Below are 22,213 nucleotides of genomic sequence, written 5' to 3' on the forward strand. Positions count from 1 at the left end.
GAAGGCCCCACCAGACCCTGCAGATGAGCAAAACACCCTAAATTATCTTGTGACTGCTGGACAGATAGCATCTTCGCATACCTCCTCCTACAAACTCTTCAGAAAAATCTCCTATGAAAGAAGAACCATGTACCCCAATGTGTCTCTCACATCCTCCCTTCAATGTGTATATCTTGCTTTCCTAAATAAATCTCTACGTCTCTGACTAGCTGGTCCTGAAATTCTTTTCCTTCAAGTCAGCCAAAGCCCTGCTGGTTTCCAGTTGTGCTCTTCTCTCTCCTCCACTGGGGACTGATCTAGACCCTTTAGAATCTAGACCCTGACAATAAGAATACTTGCAATCCCTACCCATACGTGCACACTTGTAATCCCAGTACTTGGGAGGCTGAGACAGAGGATCGCGGGTTCGTGGCCAGTCTCAGCAACTTAGTGAAACCCTGTTTCAAAAAAAAAAAAAAAAAAATAGGTCTGGAGAAGATGAATCTCAGAGGTGAATGCCTCTGGGTTCAGTCCCCAGTATCACCAAAACAAACAAACAAACAAACAAACCCCTTGCAATTCCTAAAAAAAAAAAGGTTGTTGGCGATACTTTGTGAATCAGACACTGTCCATTTAAGATTTGTCTTCTAAATAGAACTCAAAACCAGAGTACTGCGGAGAGACAGGATTGTAAACACACACACAAAGTCAACCTAATCAAATGGACCAAGGTTTTCCTCCTACCTCAACAACAACATAAATCTTTTAAACGCCTCTGCCACGCATATTACAAATACAGTTGTCTTTTGGAGCAGGTATTGCAAAGTCTTTCACAAGCCTCACTGCATTTTTTAATGACCCTATTGAAAAGGATCCAGTGTTTTTCTCCTGGCACACCATGGGACTAAACACAGGTGTGTCATATCTGGTGCACACTCTTCTCAAATACTTACTGACTAGTATTGTTTCCCTCTGTCTCCTTCTGCCTTTTGTTTCTTATCTTTTTTTCTGATACTTGATTTTTTTTTTTTTTTTTTTTTTGCTCCTCTCATTGACACAAATACGGCAATGTGGGCATGTGTGCGTGCGTGCGTGTGTGTGTGTGTGTGTGTGTGTGTGTGTGTGTTTGTGCGTGGTACTGGAGGTGGAACCCAGGGGCTTTCTACATCCAGTTTATACTCCCAGAACTATTTTTAAAAATATTTTATTTGGAAACAGGGTCTCACTAAGTTGCTGAGAGCCTCACTAAGTAGCTGAGGCTGGCTTCGAACCTGCGCGATCCTCCTGTCTCAGCCTCCCAAGCGCGGGGATTACAAGCGTGTGCCACCACACCTAGCTGCTTTATGTTATTTTGTTTTGTTTTTGTGGTGTTGGAGATTGAACCCAGAGACATTCTACCTCTGAACCAGGCCCCCAGCCCTTTGTAAATCTTTGATTTGAAACTGGGTCTCACTAGATTGGTGAGAGTCTCTTGCTATATTGCTGAAGCTGCCCTTGAACTTGCAATTTTCCTGTCTTAGCCTCCCTAGTACTAGGATTACAGGCATGTACCATCACACCTGGCTTCATATAGTAGTTTTAGACTTGTCCATCTTTCATCTTCCAAATCTGTCCCCAACCAATGAGGCTATGAGTTCCTTTAGGATAGAAGATGTGACCTATCTCAGTGTTTCCTGGATTCAGGACAATGACTAGTATTCTTGGTTCATCCCGAATATGCCATTTTGAAAAATTTGGGTGGGGAGGGGTTATATCTATCATCTTTAATTATGATTTTATTTAATGATTTTACCATAAATATCCTGAAAGCTGCCTGCTCCAAAACTATATTGAAAATTTTGTTACTGTCTCTTTTTATTCCAAGTATGTATATTAAAAATAGGTATTACATGGCTGTTAATGTTTAATATAATGTGATATTTTGTAACGTAAAGTGTGATCATCCCCAAGGTTCTAAGAGCAGTTGACATTTCTAGGTTTTATAATCCCTTTCTTCTTATTGTATTTCCTTCATAATTATAGAAATTGGGTCCTATGGGCCAAGATTTCACTTCTCTTCCTCCTTTGCCATGTATCCTGGCATGGACTTGATTTTCGTGGGTAGTTTAATTCTCTGGGGAAATTTCTCCATTTAGTGATCTCTAGATATTATAACTACATGATGAATACCAAGTAACACATTCAGTTAAGTTACTCAGATTTATTTATGAATTGAAATCTGGCAAATTTTTTTTTTTTTTTTTTTTTGCCTCTCTGGTTGCTACATCCGAGGGTTATGGGTTGATACGGATTTCAGATTCTTTCTACTTATAGAGCAGGTAAAGAAAAAACAACTTAATACATATTTTCCCCTTACTTGTAAACTGTTGTTTTTTTTTTTATTAAATTTTCTGTTCCTCCCTTTTCTCTTTCCTCTTTTCTTTCTTATTCTTTTGTGGATAAGAATCCATTGGTCTGGAATTTAAACTGTTGGCCAAACCCTTTCACCATCACCATCTGCATAGCCAATTGTTCACATCTAAGATTTCTCCACCCTTTCCAAAGTCCCAACTGCTAGAAAGAAACAGCAATGAAAACACCATCTGTGCTTCCAAGTGGCTCTGCTTTCCATCCAACACTTCAGAGCCCCTAAAGAGTCTTCCCTTTTCTGTTCCCCAGGACCATGTATTAACCACACACCTCATTAGGTGTTCAGCATTTGCAGGCAAAGCATTTTCTCTGGTCGAGCATCCCCACCTGTTATGAGGAAAAACACCTGTGTGACAACAGATTTGCCTACTGGCCTTGACAAGCCCCACTTTGATCCTGCCATTCAGTTAATAATGACATTTTAAGAACCCCAAATTTTCTGCCACATTCAGGATTTCTCAACTTCTGTGAACTTAAGAACTAGCTATAGTTGTCCTACATTTCTAGAGTATCTGGTTTACTTCTCTCATGTTTCATTAGCTCCATTGATGGAATGTTATTTCTCACCCTCCTCTGCACCCTATTCCCATAAGAGCTTTGTTGCAGAGATTAAATAATGGAATGGATGTAAGACTTTAGTCCTCATACAGCTGGTGTTATGACAGACTCCCAGGTGACTGGTTTGATAATGCAACACAGGCAGTAAGCGTATTTGAGAATTTCTGCATGGTAGGGAGTACAGATCCAGAAAACATTTGGACCAAAGAAAATGAAAACCACAGTTATCTATGTCATTTTTACTCTGCTTCAGCGTGGAGAGGCAATCCATTTCTGTTAACACTTACATACTTGATATTGGAAGACTCTTTAATTTTTAGTATTTTCTTACATGCATTTTTTTTTTTAGTAGCAAGCAGTGACAGCAACAACTGGACCCACTGAAAAATGCTGCTTAAGAGCCTGTATTTTCAATCCAAGATTTGACTAATTATAGTCAGATGGATTGAGAATTCTCTATAAAGGATATGTGAGACAAAATATAAGGATGTGCTACTTGGTGCTGCCCCGAATTAAATAAGGATCAATACATACAGGTGTGGTGATGCGTGCCTAGAATCTCAGTACTTGGGAGGCTGAGATGGGAGGATCGAAGTTTCAAGGCCAGTCTCAGAAACTTAGCAAGGCAATCAGAAATCTAGGGAGATCCTGTTTTCAAACAAAAAATAAAAGAGGTTGGGGATGTAGCTTGGAGGCAGAATGCCCCTGGATTCAATTCCCAGCACCACACACACACACATATGCACACACATGCATGCACACATGTGCACTCACACATACACACAAACACACACCATTGTGGGAGTTGGGGGGCAGGGAAAGCAGGTATGACAAGTCTGTTTTGTTCTATATAGTAGCTCAAGGCCCTGAAAAAACCCTAACACATAGTAAATACTCAATAAATCTTAGTTAATACATGAATATTTTAATGAGCTTCTATCGTGTTCAACTGAATTTAAGTAACTTATTTTTACGACACCTCTAGCATGTAAAAATGTCTCATACACTGTTCGTGTCCCCTGGAATTCTGTGTCACCTAAAAATGGGAGATTTAAAGACATTGGGATATTATGTGCTTGAGGACTCCATCTGTGGTGTTGGTGACCTATTTGTTCCGTCAACACTACACATTGCTAGCTTTTCCAGCCATATTGTGTTCTTTCGCACACACGCAGATTTGTTGTGTGGGTGTGTCTTTAGTTTGTGCCTTTTGGAAACAGAAGTATGAGTTTCTAATGAAGACCAGAAGAGAGTTAAGTCTTTTATAATCTCTTTTGTCTCATAGAAAAATAGCTTTCTTGTGCTCGCTCCTTCCCAGCCTTGGGTATTGGTATGGTATGATCCATAGACTCTGAGTATATCTGGAACTTTAGTTGGTAGGCAGAAAAAAAAAATGTGATTTCCATTTTGATGCATTTAGTGAGCAGATGGGGAATGCATCTGTTGACTTAATCCTCTTAGCTTGGAGAGTTCTTGACCCGTCACTCAATTTTTGCCAAACGTGTACACATTTTCCTGCTAGACACAATTTCCCTAAATTCAGGGATACTAATTATACTGATCCTCTCCCCCCGCCACAAACACATATACAGTTTTACAAGCTCTGATTCAGGTAATTAAATGGTCTTTCATTTAATCCTTTGTGATGCTGCGTACTTATCATGAGATTCAGACACGTTCAATCAAACTCCATAAAGCAGGCAAAACAAAAAAAGACGATCGGCGTGATTTTGTCCTTGTGTCTTTTGCTTCACAAAGCATTCACGAAAACAAACGACAGTCTTTATCTGTCAGTGAAAACAATAATCATACTTGGCACTGACTCTATTTCATACAAATGAGAATCTCAAGCTCATTACGAACAAAAGTTGGAAATTTTTTGTCAACAGCTGGAGAGACTAGAATGTCAGGAGGTTGAAGTGGCTTGTCCTAGGGTTCACGGGAACAGTACCCGGGGTCTTACTTTGCAGGTGTGTTGGATGCCTCTTAAATTATAATAACAGGAGAATTCTAAGTCTAGCATTAACGACATAAAATGACCAACTGTTGTCTTCAAAGCCATCACTTCAACAGCTTCACTGAATTTCTGCAAGCTCAGGCCTTTGGGCACAGTTTTATTATTCCAGCTATACTATGGCAATCTGTTATTTATCGATCCTTTGGCTGCTGTGAAACTGCTTTCCACATCTGTTTTTCTGGTTCCTGTGACAATGTTTGATGAGTATCTGAATCGCTGTCTGGTTAGGAGATCCTTACTACCATCAGCAAACGCTACACAAGTCTGTCTCCTCCCACAGTGTCAGCTATATACAACAGTGCCTGCTAAACCAAGATCACCTGGGAACTTGGACAAAGTCTATGCAGATTCAGTAGGTCTGGGGTGGGGCCTGGGATTACGCATTTCTAACAAACTTCTAGTTAATGTCAACACTGTTGGTTCATGCTCAGCAGGGTAGGATTGTTAGTTCCTATTCTTTCTTTTATTCTGAATTTTTATTTTTTTTTAATTGAAAAAAGTCACTTATGTAGCATAGTGCTTTGGTAGAGGTAGACATTGTAGAATGACTATTTCAAGCTATAATTAACATATCAATTAACTCCCATATTTACCATCTTTGGTTAGAAAGTTTAAGATCTACTCTCATCAACTTTCAAATATACAATGTATTGTGATTGAGTATAATGGCCATGTTGTGCATCTCCTGAAAAAAAGAAAAAAAAATTTTTTTTGTACTAGGGATTGAACCCAGGGACATTCTACTCTGAGCTAGATCACCAGTCTTATATTTTATTTTGAAACAGGGTCTTGCTAAGTTGTTGAGGGTCTCATTAAGTTGCTGAGACTGACCTTGAACCTGCAATCACCCCATCTCAGCCTCCCAAGTACTGGGATTACAGGCATGTGCTACCACACCCAGCCATCTCCTAAATTTATTCCATCAGTCTAACTAAAATATTGCATCCTTTTAAAGCATTTCCTTAATCTCTACCCTCCCCTAGGCTCAGGTAACCACTGTCTACTCCCTGTTTCTATGAGTTCAACAAATACTGCATAATTTCTTCCCAGTTCTCCTGGAATTAAACCCTTTGCTTAACTCCTTATGTCCTGATCTTCTAAGTTTCAAGCTTCAAGTTCAATCTGACCTGCTTTTTCTTCAAAACATCCATTGTCAAGTCTGTAGGTGGAGTTGAGTCTTTGAGGTTTTGCTTGTCTTTCTTACTGAGATGTTCGGAGGTAATGGGCATTCCCTTGATCCATCAATTCATTAGCGGCTGCTAAGTGGTGATATTCTAATTGTTATTCTGTCTAGTTTGATAATTTCATTTAGCTAAAATAATGTTATCAAGAGAGGCTTCCCGCATGGGCTATCTGCCTTCCTTAGTTAATACAGGGAAGAAAGGACAAATGCTTGATTTTCCTTTTCAGAAAAATCAATTGTTAATAAAATAACTTCCCTTTCCAATGCATTGAAGTTGACCAATTAATTGAGTTTTTTAAAAAAGTTATGACAGATTCCTAAAGTTGGATATATTTTATGTGTTTTAATCCATTGTGTTTTGTATTCTTACTGAAGCTCAAATTGTCTCATCGTGAGCAAGTGGGAGACTCTACTTTGGATCCTGAGTTCTTATGACGTCACCCTACTAGGGTCAACAGCTTTCTTGCTATCTTGTATACTTAACTCTTCCAGACTCAGAATAGGAAACAGCCATTTACTTAAGAAACCTTCGTTTTGTGTAGTAGCAAATTTGTTTTTAGACAATGGCACTAGAGATAGTCACAGTTACTGAGTAGTTCATTGTTTTTACTTCTTTCTGCTGAAAGAACTTAGCAATGTATGCATATATATATAATATGGCATTGGTTCATAATACTTCTGTATTACACTTGTATCTCCTTTCTTCTCCTTCTCCTCCTCCTCCTCCTCCTCCTCCTCCTCCTCCTCCTCCTCCTCCTCCTCCTCCTTCTCCTTCTCCTTCTTCTTCTTCTTCTTCTATGGTACTGGGGTTCCTGGAAGCCCTTCTACCTCTGGGCTACACTCCCAGACACATTTTTTTAATTTTTGGAAACAGGGTCTCTTAAGCCAGCACGATCCTCCTGTCTCCACCTCCCAAGCGCGGGGATTACAAGCATGCGCCACCATGCCCGGAGTATCTCTTTTCTTCTACAATGTGAATTCTACTTATTGTGGTATGGAGGATGATATAATTAGAATATTCTCTAATTACTCATTTTATTTAGTCCCTCTTGTTCATACAAGAGTCTTAGTGTAGTGATACCAGGCTACCAGTACAAATTATGATGATAGAAAGTAAGTTTTTTGTATATTCTATTCTCATTCTTCTCAGCATTTTTTAATAGTTTTACTGTATATTATCATCTTCTACTCTCTTGTATTGAGCCCTCATTTAGACTTGGCCCTCTAAGTAAGTGCATATTTAATGCTGATAAGCTTGTCCTCATGACAATATTTTTCAAGTCATTTTGATTCATAAATCTTGCCCTCTAGTACATTCTTTAGGAAATAGTGACAGGAATTTCATTACCTGAATTCTTGTATGTTCATAACAGTTTGATTGCTGATGGTCAGTTTTGCTGGCTATAAAACCCTTAATTTACATTTGTAAGTATCTTATATATTTTACATGATACTTGATCTTTTTACAAATTGTGACTGCCTCAAATTCTAGTGATAGTATTGTTTCTTCCCTTGTCAGTCCTTCATAAGGAAATTTTTTTTTTGTGTGTGTGGATCTGGGGATGGAACCCAGAGGCATTTGACCTCCAAGCTACACCCCCTGCCCAATTTTTTTATTCTTTATTTTGAAACAGGGTCTCACTGAGTTGCAGAGGGCCTCACTAAGTAGCTAAGGCTGTCCATGAACCGTGATCCTCCTGTCTCAGCTTCTCGAATGCTGGAATTACAAGCGTGCAAGAATTTCTTTTCTAGATGGCAAAGAATTTTTTTCTTTTACTAAAGCCCAGTAATTCCATTAAAATATACATTTAAATTATGTAGTTTCAAATACATATTTTTAACTACAGGAGAATTTTATTGAATCATTATTTTTAGCCTTTATTTGATTCCCTTAATTTGAATTTCTTTTTCAAAGAGTTCTATTTTTTGTTTTAGATCATCTTAATTTATCTACAATATTTGTCACTTTCTCTCGAATTCTTTTTTTCTAAAATCTTTTCATTTAGACCAAATGCTTTAAGTTTTCTTTCTTTCACCTTTTTTCCATAAGACATTATTTATTTGTTCCTATGTTACTTTAAATTTAGTTTTAATTTTCTTGGAAAAGATTTTCTACTCTTTCTTGAGTTCTATCACTTCACAAAATAAGAAAAAAGAAATTTTTAAAAATACAAAAAATTAATTTTTAAAGTAATATATCAGAGTCATGGTAACATTTTATTATTAGCTAAATATATATTATAGTTATTTTGACATTTTACCACATTAATTTCTAAGTCTAAAAGTGCTCATGAATAAAAAATAAAGTGTCCACCATCTGGAATGTTCTATTTGAAGAGTAAAGTACAGAAAATTATTTGGCTATATAGATAAACACATGATTTCTGTTCATATTTAATTAATCAGAACTAGTTCCACAGGCACAAATAATTTCAAGGAACAAGAAATGGAATCCATGTACTACAAAAGAAATAAAAACACTCAATATTGGTAAACACTAATAACCTCTATTATAGCACCAAAAAGTTAATAGGAAAATTTTTCCTCATATTTAATTTTGCCTAAAGTTGAATGGCAAAATATTCCTGATTAAATGTACAATGCAATACCCACATAAACAAATACAAACAATGAGATGCTTGTCACTAGATAACAGAGAGACAATCTCAGTTGCTGTCTAGATTATACCTGAGAAAGCTGGTAGATCGGCGATATTTCTTTGAGTTGAAGAAATGGAATTGGAAATTGTTAACAAAGAAATTAGAAAATTCACAAATATGTGGACATTAGGCACCATGTGACCTGCCAACCACCATCATGGTTTCAATTTGCATCTCCCTGAGGGCTAATAACATTGAGCCTCTTTTAATGTGTTTACTGGCCATTGAGTGACCACATGATTTATCAATTTCACTTCTAGGTATATTTCCAAGAGAAATGGAAACTTATGTTCACAAAAACAGGATGATGCAAATTAAGACCATCATGAGATGCCACTTCATATATACTAGTACAGCTACAATTTAAAAAAAGTCAGACAATGATAAATAGAAATGGTTAACAAGTCATTTATAGAAACTTCTATTCAGACACTCTACCCACTTTTTTTGGGGGGGAGGTACTGGGGTTCCTAGAAGCCCTTCTACCTCTGGGCTACACTCCCAGACCTATTTTATATTTTTGAAACAGGGTTTCTTACGCCAGCGCGGCTGACTTCGAACCTGCGCGATCCTCCTGTCTCTGCCTCCCAAGCGCGGGGATTACAAGCGTGCGCCACCACGCCCGGCCACTCTACCCACTTTAAAATTGGGTTGTGTTATTATTATTTGACTCATAAGAATCCTTTCCGTATTTCAAATACACGTGCCCTGTCAAACACAACAATTTGCAGTTTGACTTTTTTCTAGGTATATACTCAAGAAAAATAAAAAAAAAAAACAATGTTTACACAAATGAATGTTTACAGCAGTATTATTTACATGAGGTAATAGTGGTAATAACCCAGATATCCATCAACGTATGAAAGGATACACAAATGTGGTCGAGTTATACATGGGGATATTATTTGGCAATGAAAGAAGTACTGACATATGCTAGGAGATAGTGAACTTGAAAGCATTATGCTAAGTGAAAAAAAGCCCAGTCGCAAAGGACCACAACAACAATTCCATTTATATGAAATGTGTGGCACAGAAAAATCTACAAACCCAGAAAATAGATTAATGGTTACCTAGGCCTGGGGGAGGGTGCTGCAGGGGTAGGGATGAAGGTTACGTGCTGTGGGGTTCCTTTGCCGGTAAGGAAGTAATCTAAAAGTGCCGATGATGGTGAATGCACAGTTTTGTGAGTATTTTAAAAGCCATCGAATGTTACATGTTAAGTGGGTAAATTCTATGGTACAATAATTATATCTCAGTAAAACTACTTTTATAATAGAGATAAAGGATAGAATGGAAAGCCGCATTACTCTTTAAAAATCATTATAAGTTGTTATATTTCTTTAAACACCATTTTTTTGTTTAGACATGTTACATATTTCATTATCTTTTAATCTGTATTTAAGACTCAAGATGGAAGCCAGGTGTGGTGGTTTACGCCTGTAGCTCCAATACTAGGGAGGCTGAGACAGGAGAATCACAGGTTCAAAGGCAGCCTCAGCAACTTAGCAAGACCCTGTTTAAGAAAAGAAAAGAAAAGAAAAGAAAAGAAAAAAAGAAAAAAGAAAAAAAGGACTAAGAGTACAGCTCAGAAATAGAATGCTCCTGGGCTCAATCCCCCAAAACAAAAACCTTAAAATAATACACAAACAAAAGGACTCAAGATGGATTAAAACTGGCCTAATAGTAACAAAAACACCTAATAGTAACAGTAACAAAATAAAATACTTAAAAGTGGCAACCAGAACCACAGCGCCCTTCAGTTAGCATGAACAATATAATGCTACCTGCATTCTCCTATTTATTTAATTTGTTTATTCATAGGGGTATTCTACCACTGAGCTGCATCTCCAGCCCCTTCTATTTTTTGAGACAGGGCCTCACTAAGTTACTTAGGTGGCTTGGAACTTGCAATCCTCCTGCCTCAGCCTCCTGTAGATATGGTTCTGCCTTTCTGTTAAGCTTGGCAGTTTTTTTTCCTGCCTGGGTTTATCATTATTTTCATAATTGATATATACTATAATATTAGGTAATGGTTAGTTTTTGCTAAGTTGGCATACTGTGTCTATTTCTCTCACCTATAGAATTCTTGCAGTATAATGCATTTAATATTAATACAGTGTGTGTGTGTGTGTGTGTGTGTGTGTGTGTGTGTGTGTGTGTGTGGTACTGGGGATGGAACCCAGGGGCATTCTACATCTGAGCAATACTCCCAGCCCTATTTTTTATTCTTTATTCTGAAACAGGGTCTCACGAAGTGTCAGAGAGGCCTCCTTCAGCAGCTGAGGCTGTTCATGAACTGCTATCCTGTCTCAGCCTCCCAAAATGGGATTATAAGAGTACGCCACCACGCCTGGCCCTAGTATATATATTTTACATCAGGCTATTTCTTTAAAATAAGATGCACTGACATATCTTAAAAATCTGCTGCATCATTTTTTATTCTAATTTCATATATCATATAGGGTATTTCCACAGCAAAGATGAAAGTTTCTTAGAAGAAAGTAGTTGTTCTTTATAAGTCTATTCACTTTCACTTTATTCAAATAACATGGATTAATTATCTTTCTCTGTTACTCTGTCCTGGGCAGAAAGGTCCTAGGTGCTTGCACGAGTCACTCTTTTTGTGTGTGTGTGTGTGTGTGGTACTGGGGATGGAACCCAAGGGCATTCTACCGCCGAGCCACACCTCCAGTCCTATTTTTTATTCTTCATTTTGAAATAGGGTCTTACTGAGTTGCAAAGGGCCTCACTAAGTAGCTGAGGCTGGTCTTGAACCCCGATCCTCGTGTGTCAGCCTCCCAAATGCTGGGATTATAAGCGTGCGCCACCACGCCTGGCAAGTCACTCTTTTGAAATGAAGCATAACCTTGTAAGAGGAAGGATCTATTGACACCTAATTATGGGATGCTGTTATGCTTTACATACGGCCTTTACATATGCCTTACATAAAGAATTATCCCTCACAACAATGCTCTACTATGAATTTTATTACCAGTGGATAGAAGAAAAATAGAGGCTTAAGAAAGGCCAACACTTTGCTGAAGTCACAGAATAAAGGTCTAAATGTTTGTCTTCCTTCAAAATGATGACTCTCTCCTCCCATAGTGGGTTTTGTGCTTTATACCCACTGTGGCAGGGCCGTTTCTCTGGGTCGGCTGGCCACAGTGTCTTTTTGGGTCAGCCAGATTCAGAAATGAAAGCACACTCTTACTTTTACCTACAAACCTTTCGGAAGTGGAGCATTCGATGGATACAGCCCATCACCCCTACAGTGACTTTTTGTTGTTCTTTTCAAATAATTTCCTTAGAGTCACACTTTTACGCTCCTGTAAAGCAATGGCAGCGTTGTCCAGAGCCAGCTAATATGAACCGCTGCCCTACATCTTTTGAACTCTCTTAACTGTTTTGTGAATGTAGGTTTTTACCAATATTTGGCTTTTTAAAATTTTGTTTTTGAGACGTTTCTTTACATTGTAAAGCTTCGAACAAATATCACAAAAGGGATTCTGCATTGCTCTCACACCTCATGCAAAGTCCATACTTGTTTTTTGGTTTTTGTTTCTTGGTTTTTTTTTTTGGTGGTAGAGTTACCACTATGCAGTAAATATACTCCATGTTTAATTCTCAATTCTTTTCCTAGGAGCTGCTAACCAATGAACAAAATAAACAAGGAATAGAGCAAACAGATACTCATATGCGTGCCAGAAAATAGGGAGAATGGAAATTTAGGCTTGGACATAAACTTTTTTTTAATATAAACAACATTACTTTAAAGGCAATGGGAGAAAAATGCAAGGAGGAGGTTAAAAGAGAGGTACATTCACAGTTTGAAAACAATTTATATTTTTACTTGGACTGTCTTAGTGGGTTTTAATGCACTACCCAAAGGGTCAAAACTGCATAAATTATGTGTGAAGGATAAGAATTTTCTGCTTATGCTTATTCAACCATGAGGAAATCAGATACTTCAAGATAAGAAAAAACCAAATTCTCTAGGGAAGCATAATGGGACGATTGCTATTTCATTCTGGCCTTTTTATTTCAACGTGTGACAAGATAAAAAGACTTATGTCATCTCACTAGAAAAGCAATCACAAATACAGCATCTCACTGGGAAAATCTATTCTTTTTTCAAAGGGTTGTCTGTTTTAACAGATCTACCACTGGTTCACAGAGTCAAAGAGAAATTATACATTGTGTAGATCTATAGCCCTACCTTCAAAATGTGATCTAATTCTAAAAGGTGAAGATATAAACACCTTTTCTCCCCAGAAGAATCACCAACTCTATTATTTGAGCAAATGGATAGATAAATTAATTCTTAAAGCCAGTAAGTGCTCTTTTCCAAAATAAATGGAAAGAATTAAAATGATGTTAATGGGTGATTTTAACTGGAAACAATATGTAGGAAAAACTGTTTAACAAAGTTAATACCTAGTTAACTTTTCAGCAGGATGGTGAATCTGTTTTGTTGCTATACTTTTAACAAGGGGTTATTTGGGTGCACTAGTGTTTGGCCAAGTTCTTGTGATTTAAGGACTTTTGATCCAATTAGTGGACCTTTAATTTTCCCTTTTCTGTCTTGTTAGTCTGCCCTTTGCCTCTCTCATTTCTTGTTAGCAACAGTCCAACTTTCAGAGACCATAAGCGCTGAAGGAGAGACAAAAGTTAAACATGAATCTTCATTAAGCTGAATAAACACAGGCTTAAGAGAAAAGTATGGGTTTTCTGACAAGTTCCCCAGCCCTCCAATATTATAGATAATTGGAATTTAACTGTGCTTATGGATTTCAGTTTTTAAAAAAAGTCTCATCAATACCATCACATGGTTCCATTTTCCTCCTGAGATGTCATCATAGAATCTAAATTTGCTTTGTATCTGCCAATATGACTTTTCCAAGGTCACCCTGAAGGTCTTCCTGTCTTTATCCTGCGGAATCTCTTCTGGTTTCCTCTGCTGGGAGGCCTGCAAAGAGACTCAACTACTTTTGCTGGCTTCTTTGTGGAACAGTTTTGAGTTGTCCTGCATAGTCTCCCTGAGGTCCCCAGAAGGACTGAGCCCCAGGTGCTCAATAGCTTAACAACTCCATTAACGCAACTTTGTCTCTACCTTTAAGCTTTTCTGTCTTCCACTCTTTCATCATGCTCCCTGGACCACTCTCGAAGAATGATTTGTATCTAAGCTGTCTCAGAATTTGTTTTAATTAATTTGGGGGGATTAAATTGAAGCAATCAAGAAACTATCTTATTTCTTTCTACATAAAATGGGTAGAGAACGAAAATTTTTATCAAAACAGAAAGTAGATGAATGGTTGCCTAGGGCTGGACATGGGAATAGGGGCTCAGTAAATGCAAATTTGTATCAGAGATAAAACATATTCTAAAACTGATTTATGGTGATGGTTGAATCGCTCAATAAAGTTGCTACAACTCATGAAATTATATACTTACAACAGGTGAATTTTATAATATGTACATAAACATTAATAAATTGTTTAAATAATTGCCTATTTTACATGGATAGATAGTGAGATCCAGAGAGTTAAAACTTCTAACTCTACATAGCAAAAAAAAAAAAAAAAAAAATCTATTGAAGAAAAAAAAAGAATTTAGGCCACTTGATTATTCTGAGAGACAAAAATTTTTTCTGTGAACTAATGATCTCACTTTAACTCATTAAAAATTGAAGAACACACCCAAATGCGCATTATTATCATCCGTGTGTGTGTGTGTGTGTGTGTGTGTGTGTGTGTGTGGTATTAGGGACTGAACTCAGGGGCATTCTACCTCCAAGCTACACCCCTACTTCTATTTTATTTGGAAACAGTCTCACTAAGTTGCGGAGGGCCTTGCTAAGTTGCTGATACTGGGTTTGAACCTGTGATCCTTCCTATCTCAGCCTCCTGAATATTGGGATTACTAATGTGCACCACCGTGACTGGCTACTATTCCCTTTCACATGAGGGGAAATGGACGTGAGACAGGATAAGTGAGTTGTTAAAGGTCACAGAACTCGTATGAGGCTGAGTAGGAATTCACCCTTGATGGGCTAACACCAGAGCACGTGCCCATAATTCCTATTTTAAAAGTCTTCTGATAACCAGATCTTATGTTCCCTCTTACCACTCCAGCACGATCAAGGAAAGAGTTCCATACCTCACTGTTGAGTTTGTTTATCTGCTGCTTGGTCTCCTCGGCTTTGATGAATAGAACAGCAGCTCCAATCTCTGGATCTGAAAATCGACACACACAGGATGAGCCCTTCAGAGATACCTTCACACTTGAGAAGCGAGGTGATTGGAGTATGAAAGGAAGCCCAGGCTATCCCCTTGCCTTTCCTGATCTGAATGCACTATGGGTTCTGTCTTCACAGGACCAGACATGCCTCTTGTTCTTCTCTGGATGGTGGCTAATACACACTTTGGACTAGTCGTGGTGATGACTGTGCCTACAGTGATTGGATGTATCCAAAGCCAATCTTCCATTTTTCTGAACACAGTCACCACCATGTTCCAAGATAGCATGTTTATGTTTTCTTCTTTAATCATTGTCTAGAAACGTTTCATAGTTCATGTCATAGAAAAAGGAAGTTCTTTTTCTTCTCTCTTTCCTTTCCAAACATTGATTCCTGTGCCCATGGGAACATTTTTCTCCACCTCTATTTTATCAATTTCTACTGAATGTTTTGTGTTTCTTCCTGGGTTACCGTAAAAAGTAATTTCTCCCATTTCCTAGTTTTTTCTCCTCTGCTTTTTCCTCTGCTTTACTCTTGTAAGTACATTTGGTTTTGTTCAGCACAAAAAGTACAGATAAGATGGTGCTAGCTGAAACAGAAAAGATTTGACAGAATACTCCCTCTCTCTCTCTCTGACCATACTAATGCTCATCAATTATGAGAATATAACTTGTCTGTGGGGAAGGAAAGTCACTCACAACAGTCTGAAGCAGAGTAATAAGAGCTTGTTTTGCAAAGATAGTTTGCAGAGAGAATACATTCATCCAGCGAATGATTATGTGCCATATACAATAGATAAATACTCCTTTATGGGAGACACCAGTGAATAAACAGAATATAATTGACTCTCTTGGAACTTAGAATCGAGGAGGGAAAAGAAACATGTAAATATATCTATGTGCAACAGGCTTGGATTTCATGCGAAGAGTGATAGGACACCATTTTAGGGTTTTAAGCATACAAATAGAGTAATACAAATAAATTTGTATCTTTAAAACTGTGGGACAAGAAGAAGAGACTTTGGTAGTAATGGAAGCAAGAGATGGAGGCAGCTTGAAGAGTAGTGGCAGAAAGGATAGAGAGTCTTGGCAGAACTGAGAGAGATTGAGGAGGTAGAAGAAAGATTTTTTTTTTTTGTTGCTTGAATGGAGGAGTGTAGGAACAAGTGAAAAGGCAAAGGGAAAGGAAGAAATTAAGAGAGCGGTGAAACCAGAACTAGGTGGGCGGATGTGGTGATTCTGTGCATGATCACCAAGTGAGCCAAATACCAAAACCCCCAAACAAAAACCCTCCCTTGGCCTTCATGGCAAATATACCAACTTCAGATAACTTCTATTTCTTTGACTCTTGCCCCAAGTAGAGTAATAATGAATGTGTGTAATTCAATTCAATTAACCAACCAAGATTGCATTCCTTCTGCTTTTCCTCCCTTCCCCTATCCCTAAGAAGTACTACAAAGACCCCTCAATTTTCCCAAGAGGTGTTGAATATTAAGAAGAATTGTGGATGGAAATAAAATATTGGTCTTATATTTGAGACAGTCCTACCCCCAGAACTATACACTTAAGTGTTTTTCTGTGCTTGGCTTTGTCCACATAGGAACTTGGTATCTAACAAGAGATTCTAATATAAGGATCTCAGTTTGGTGGTAAGCGAAGAAGATGCTGGGCAGCGGGTTGCTGGTTGTGCATCTGGTAGTTTGCTGGCAACTGTTTTGGGTCATCTGTGTCTATTTAGCATTGTTCCTTATTCTCCCTGTGTTAAATATAGGACTGTCTTCTTTACAGTTTATCTATCATTTCTGGCCTCTATCATGTTGACAAATTCCTTTTTGTGGGCAATGAACTCAAGACTGAAAGGGAAAAAGAGGAGCTAGGGTATAGGTTGGGGGGTATCTTTAATTCATCATCATTAGAAATGTTTCTTAAAGTTCTCTACTATTTCCAACATGCTTACATTGTTCTGAAGTTGTTTATCCTCTGATAAACTGCGAGTACGTAATTCACCGAACGAATTGGTTAAATATAGCCCATGTTCCAACACAACAAAACCAGCAAGGTGTTTCCTCTAGGTAATGTTTTATAAATTTATAATAGGAAAATATGGGCGCTGTCGAATGAATAGCAGACATTTGAGACTCCTAACATACTGTTTACCTTGACTGATAAGTGGTAGAGCATCTAGCTTGGCCAGAGAAACAATTATGAATGATATCTTAATAACTTGGAAAGGGTACAGACTCAAGTCAAAATTTTCAATGGCTTTGGCAGAGTGCTATTATATGGAAAAAAACTACAAGAATGTGTAGGTGAAAAAGAAAAAAAAAGTCAATGCCAAACATGGTGAGCTAAAAGAAATATCACTCGTTTGAAGAAGGCTAAATAGAGAGCTTACCTCCAAGAGGAGGAGAAATTCTGGGCTCTGGCCTGATCCGTTCAGAGACAAAGTCAAAAGTCTGACTTTCTTCACTGCTGTTTCCATCTTCAATTCCATCAACGATCCTGTTTCAGGTAAAGGACATCGGTTCATTACACGCTGATGTTAATGAGTTCCGGTATTTCTGGGAGACTACAATGTTTATATTAAATTTCTAAATTCTTTATATGACAGAACTGTGCTACCCAGTATGGTTATCATTTGCATTTTACCTCTGAGATACACTCCTAGTCCTTTTTATTTTTTTGTTTTGGAAACAAGGTTTTGCTAGGTCATTGCAATGCTTACTAAGTTGCTGAGACTGTCCTCAAACCTGTGATCTTCCTGTCTCAGCCTCCCAAATGCTGAGACCACAGGCATGCACCACCTTGCCTGGCTAGAAAATGTTTTAACATAATGATTAGAGCATCACAGAATATAACTTTGATGATGCCTCCCCTCTAAACTTGAAAGAAACTCTGCCAGAGTTAAAGAATCCCATTCAAATTACTATCAGACCTTCAGCTAGTCTTTTTCCTTGGTAAGTAATAGTTAATTCAATCATTGCTTAAAAAATACAAGTCAATTGTAGAAAATGTATACATGAAGCTTAAAAATCAGAAAATAAAAATTTCTTATAATTCTCCATTACTAGAATAGTTTGGCACATCTTAAAATATTTTTCTCTTCATAAAAGAATATATATATGTTTTACAAATGTAGTCTCACATTATACATAAATTTTTATTTACCAGTTCTGAATCGCCTTCTATTTAAAATGTATTATTTTATATTATGGTAAAAACTTAGGGAAGAGTTAAGAAATGTTTTCAAATTTCTATTTTCAACTAAATTCCAGAAATTCAATGTCTACTTATTTTTCCCTAAACCTGCTTTGCTTACCACTTTTTTCTTAATATTCTTTCTCTCTCTTTAAAAATCTCTCTCTCTCTTTTTCTCTCCCTCTCCCTCTCACATCTCTTTTGTGGTACTAGGAATTGAACCCAGGAGCACTATACCCCTGGGCTATATGCCCCAGCTCTATTTTATTTTTTATTTTGAAACAGGTCTCACTAAGTTGTGGAGAGCCATGCTAAGTTTCTGAGGCTGGCCTCAAACCTGTAACCCCTCTGTCTCACCTCCTAAGTACTGAGATTAGAGGTGAGCACCATGAGGCCCAGTTTAATATGCTCTTTTAATGGACACATTATGTTAAGCGAATCATTAAATATATAGCATAGCAGAAAGATCACTTGATTTACAAATAGAAAAAAACAGAATTTGAATCTAACTTTAAATACATAACATATCTCTGAGATCTTGGGCAAAAGAGTTAAATTTTGAATTCTTAAACTGTAAGTTCTTGCAACTTTATGGTAGAGATATTACTAACCACTTTATAAGATCCTAAGAAGACCAAACACAATAGCAAATGTGAAGTCACCTAGCCATGTACGTGGGACTCAGAATTCGCATGGTATTTTTTCCTTGCTGAGATTTTGATGGCTGCTATTGCTTTTATGCTCCGTAGCCTGCATTTTCCAAGCTAGTGCTTTTCACCTTCTTAACCACCCTTAGTTGATTCTAAAGTGATCTTTTTAATTAAAAAACGAAGCCATGTTATCTGTTGACGAGACCAGAAATGAAACTAAGCTTCAGGCACTCAACAATAACAAGGCTACCCTAGTATGGAGGCTGAAAATCAGTTCTTTATGTCTTCATGATCTCAACTCTTTGCTCCATGCACCTTTTGGTAAAGTCAGACATTAAAGGGATAACATTGTTGGACCTTGACTTCATTTTTATTATAAACATATAAATTAAAAAATCACAACTAGAAATTTGCCTTTTGTTTGTTTGTGTGGTACTGGAATTCTACATCTGGGCTATACCTCCCAGCCCTATTTTATGTTTTTTTTTTTTTGGTTTTGTTTTTGGTGGTATTGGGGGTGGAATCCAGGGTCTTTCTACTTCTGGGCTATACTCTCAGACCTATTTTCTATTTTATTTGGAAACAGGGTCTCACTAAGTTGCTGAGAGCCTCACTAAGTAGCTGAGGCTGGCTTCGAACCTGTGCGATCCTCCTGTCTCTGCCTCCCAAACGCGGGGATTACAAGCCTGCGCCACCACGCCCCCTCGGCTTTAGGTTTTGTTTTGAAATAGTGTCTCACTAAATTGTGGAGAGCCTTGTTAAGTTGCTGAGGCTGGCCTCAAGCTTGCATCTCAAGTACCGGGATTACAGGTGTGCCGCACCACACCTTGTTAGAAGTATACATTTAACATAAAAGATAGAACTAAATGGATCTAAAAGGAGTAGAGGAGGAGTGCTGGACATTTATTGAATACCTTTTAGACTATTACTCAAACTTTTTTCTTATACCATACACACACACACACACACACACACACACACACACGTGTTTATCCTAAAATAATTCCACACTATTGTATCAAATATGCAAACTCAGAAAAACAGAAAAGGATCCAAGCTATAAACCCATATAGAAGAAAGACCCAAAGGCTGAAGAATTTGCTAATCTGTATTAAAGATGGCCACTTTCACCAGGAAAAGTATGTGGTGTGAAGTCTGACCTTGGACTGAGGTCTGGAGGTCCAGCACTATTCAAAGTGGACAGTTGCAATTTCAAGTTCTCTTTCCTTTTACTGTGGTTTGAGGGCTCAGTCTCCTGCTTGGCTTTAGGGGAATTTGAACCGGAGGCTCTGATGGGTGAGTGGAACGGCACTGTCCCCGAGGCCAGCTGCTTCAAGCTTAGGCCTAGGTAGCTTTTACTGCTTCCCGTCTTCCTGCTGCGTAAAGATCCTCGTGTGTAGATGGGAGAGAGGGAGGCTGTCTCCTCTTCCTCTCCCTCCTCCTCCTCTTCCTCATCCTCCACGATGGATGGGAGTTTCTTGTTGATGCTGCCATTTCCTTTGGGCTCTGACTACATAAGTGGAAAATAAGGATTAGTACAGATTGCAAAATGATTCTTAAGAAGTATGTTCACGCTTGAGGTTCTGTTGAGCAAAGATGAATCCTTTAGAGGCTTCCTACTCATTAAAACCAAAGTCCCTGCAGACTTTGCTTTTATTATTTCAGGTGTTAAAATGTCTCCCCATTTCTGATCTCCAGGTTTACCATCTATCCATTGCTAATTTTAGTCCCCAACTCTTCTCTTGGTCTTTTACACTGCCATGGTGGGGAGCTATGTGAAAAGTACATTTTACTAGGTTTGCACAAGTAGTTTTTGTTTTGTTTTGTTTTGTTTTTTTTTCTTTTTTGTACTGGCGACTGAACCCAGGGGCATTGTACCTTTGAGATACACCCCAGCCCACTTAAATTTTTATTCATTTTATTTTGAAACAGGGTATCACTAAGTTGCTGAGGCTAGCCTTGGACCTATGACCCTCCTATCTCAGCCTCCTAAATACTGGGATCACAGGCAAGCATCACCATGCCCTGCTTGCATTTAGATTTTAATCTGCTAGTCACTTGTAGAAGTATGCAATGGCATGCTGTTGGGAATAAAGATGTTTTCAATTTTAATGAAGGGTCTTGAGTTTTGCTATGTAAAATGACAAGCTCTTAGTGAAACTTCACGTGAGGATCAATGTGTGAAATCATATCATCCTTGAGAATAGACATCTTTCCTGTCTTGGATCCCATGGACGGACAAAGATCAAGAGTGTCCTAGGATACTCTGCTTCCTGCCTTCTCTGTCCTCACAAGCTGCTAACAAGATATGGAGCAAACCACCTGGTCTGCTCTCTGCAAAGAGACTCGAAAAAGGAAAGAGAAACAGTCTTTGCAAAACCCATCCCGGGACCACTGAGCTCTTGAATAAGCCAAGTCAATCTTGTAAGCTAAGAAGAAGAAAGAGAGAAGGTGATAAAGCACAGAGAACTGATGATGGAGAGGTAGGATCGAGAAGGCAGCAAAAGCTAAGCTCGTGGCTCTGAGCAGGGGTGCTATAAGAGTTTGTGTTTCTTGCTGTGCCTGAGACTTGACCAGAGATCGAGTCACCCCATAATGGCAATTCATTTTCTTGTGCCTCTGTTTCATTTGAAGATATAGTAGCTTACATCTATCTGCTTATCAATAATTTCTAATAAAAAATAAGACTAAAGACTGAAAATTGTGAAGATTATTGTTTAAATCTCATGAGCTGTCAGGGTTATGATTTCGATGCAGAGTCGGTTGATTGGTATGTTTGGATTTTTTTTTAATACCCAAACAGTCTTAATGACAAATACAGCAAAAAATTATGATGACATACAAGCAATACCCCATTCGGTTTAGGCTCTTTCTCTGAAGTAAAATGATGGGTTTATGCATGAAAGTTTTGTGAATTCATTTTAATGGCTCCAAAGTTCTGAATGAAATGGTGTGTCTAGCTTCCTTAATTCAGGGAGATACTACTATTTTAGTTAATGGGGAAGCCATAAGTTCTTTATTAGGATTGTCTAGGTGTCCTTCCACAACATTTCAAACTCTGTGTTTTGACAAAAATGGGACCCACGTGGAACTGCAGGAAAACATTTGTATACTAGAATCGTGGAATAGAAAGATTAGCTTACTCAACCCAAAACATAACAGGGCAAACTTCTCAAAGAAATAAAAACAATGAGTATATTCTCTAATTACACCTCTATTTACATTTGCCTTAGAAATTTAATCATTCAGCCAGGCCTGGTGGTACACGCTTGTAATCCCAGTATATGGGAGGCTGAGACAAGAAGGTCACGGTTAGCGGACAGCC

At 38.1% G+C, this 22,213-nt stretch overlaps 1 protein-coding gene across 1 annotated transcript in view; it reads right to left on the minus strand.

Annotated features, from left to right (window-relative positions):
• Positions 1-22,213, minus strand: part of KCNH8 (potassium voltage-gated channel subfamily H member 8) — a gene marked incomplete at both ends in the record, with an annotated part of 371,332 nt that overhangs the window by 7,633 nt on the left and 341,486 nt on the right. The window contains 3 exons of the mRNA XM_080715733.1: positions 14,963-15,039; positions 17,436-17,542; positions 20,049-20,398. Coding sequence (XP_080571859.1) covers positions 14,963-15,039; positions 17,436-17,542; positions 20,049-20,398 — 534 coding nt within the window. The remainder of the gene's footprint in view (positions 1-14,962; positions 15,040-17,435; positions 17,543-20,048; positions 20,399-22,213) is intronic.

This window comes from Muscardinus avellanarius (genome assembly GCF_963383645.1).
Source record: "Muscardinus avellanarius genome assembly, chromosome: 18".
In the NCBI taxonomy this organism is placed as follows: Eukaryota; Metazoa; Chordata; class Mammalia; order Rodentia; family Gliridae; genus Muscardinus; species Muscardinus avellanarius.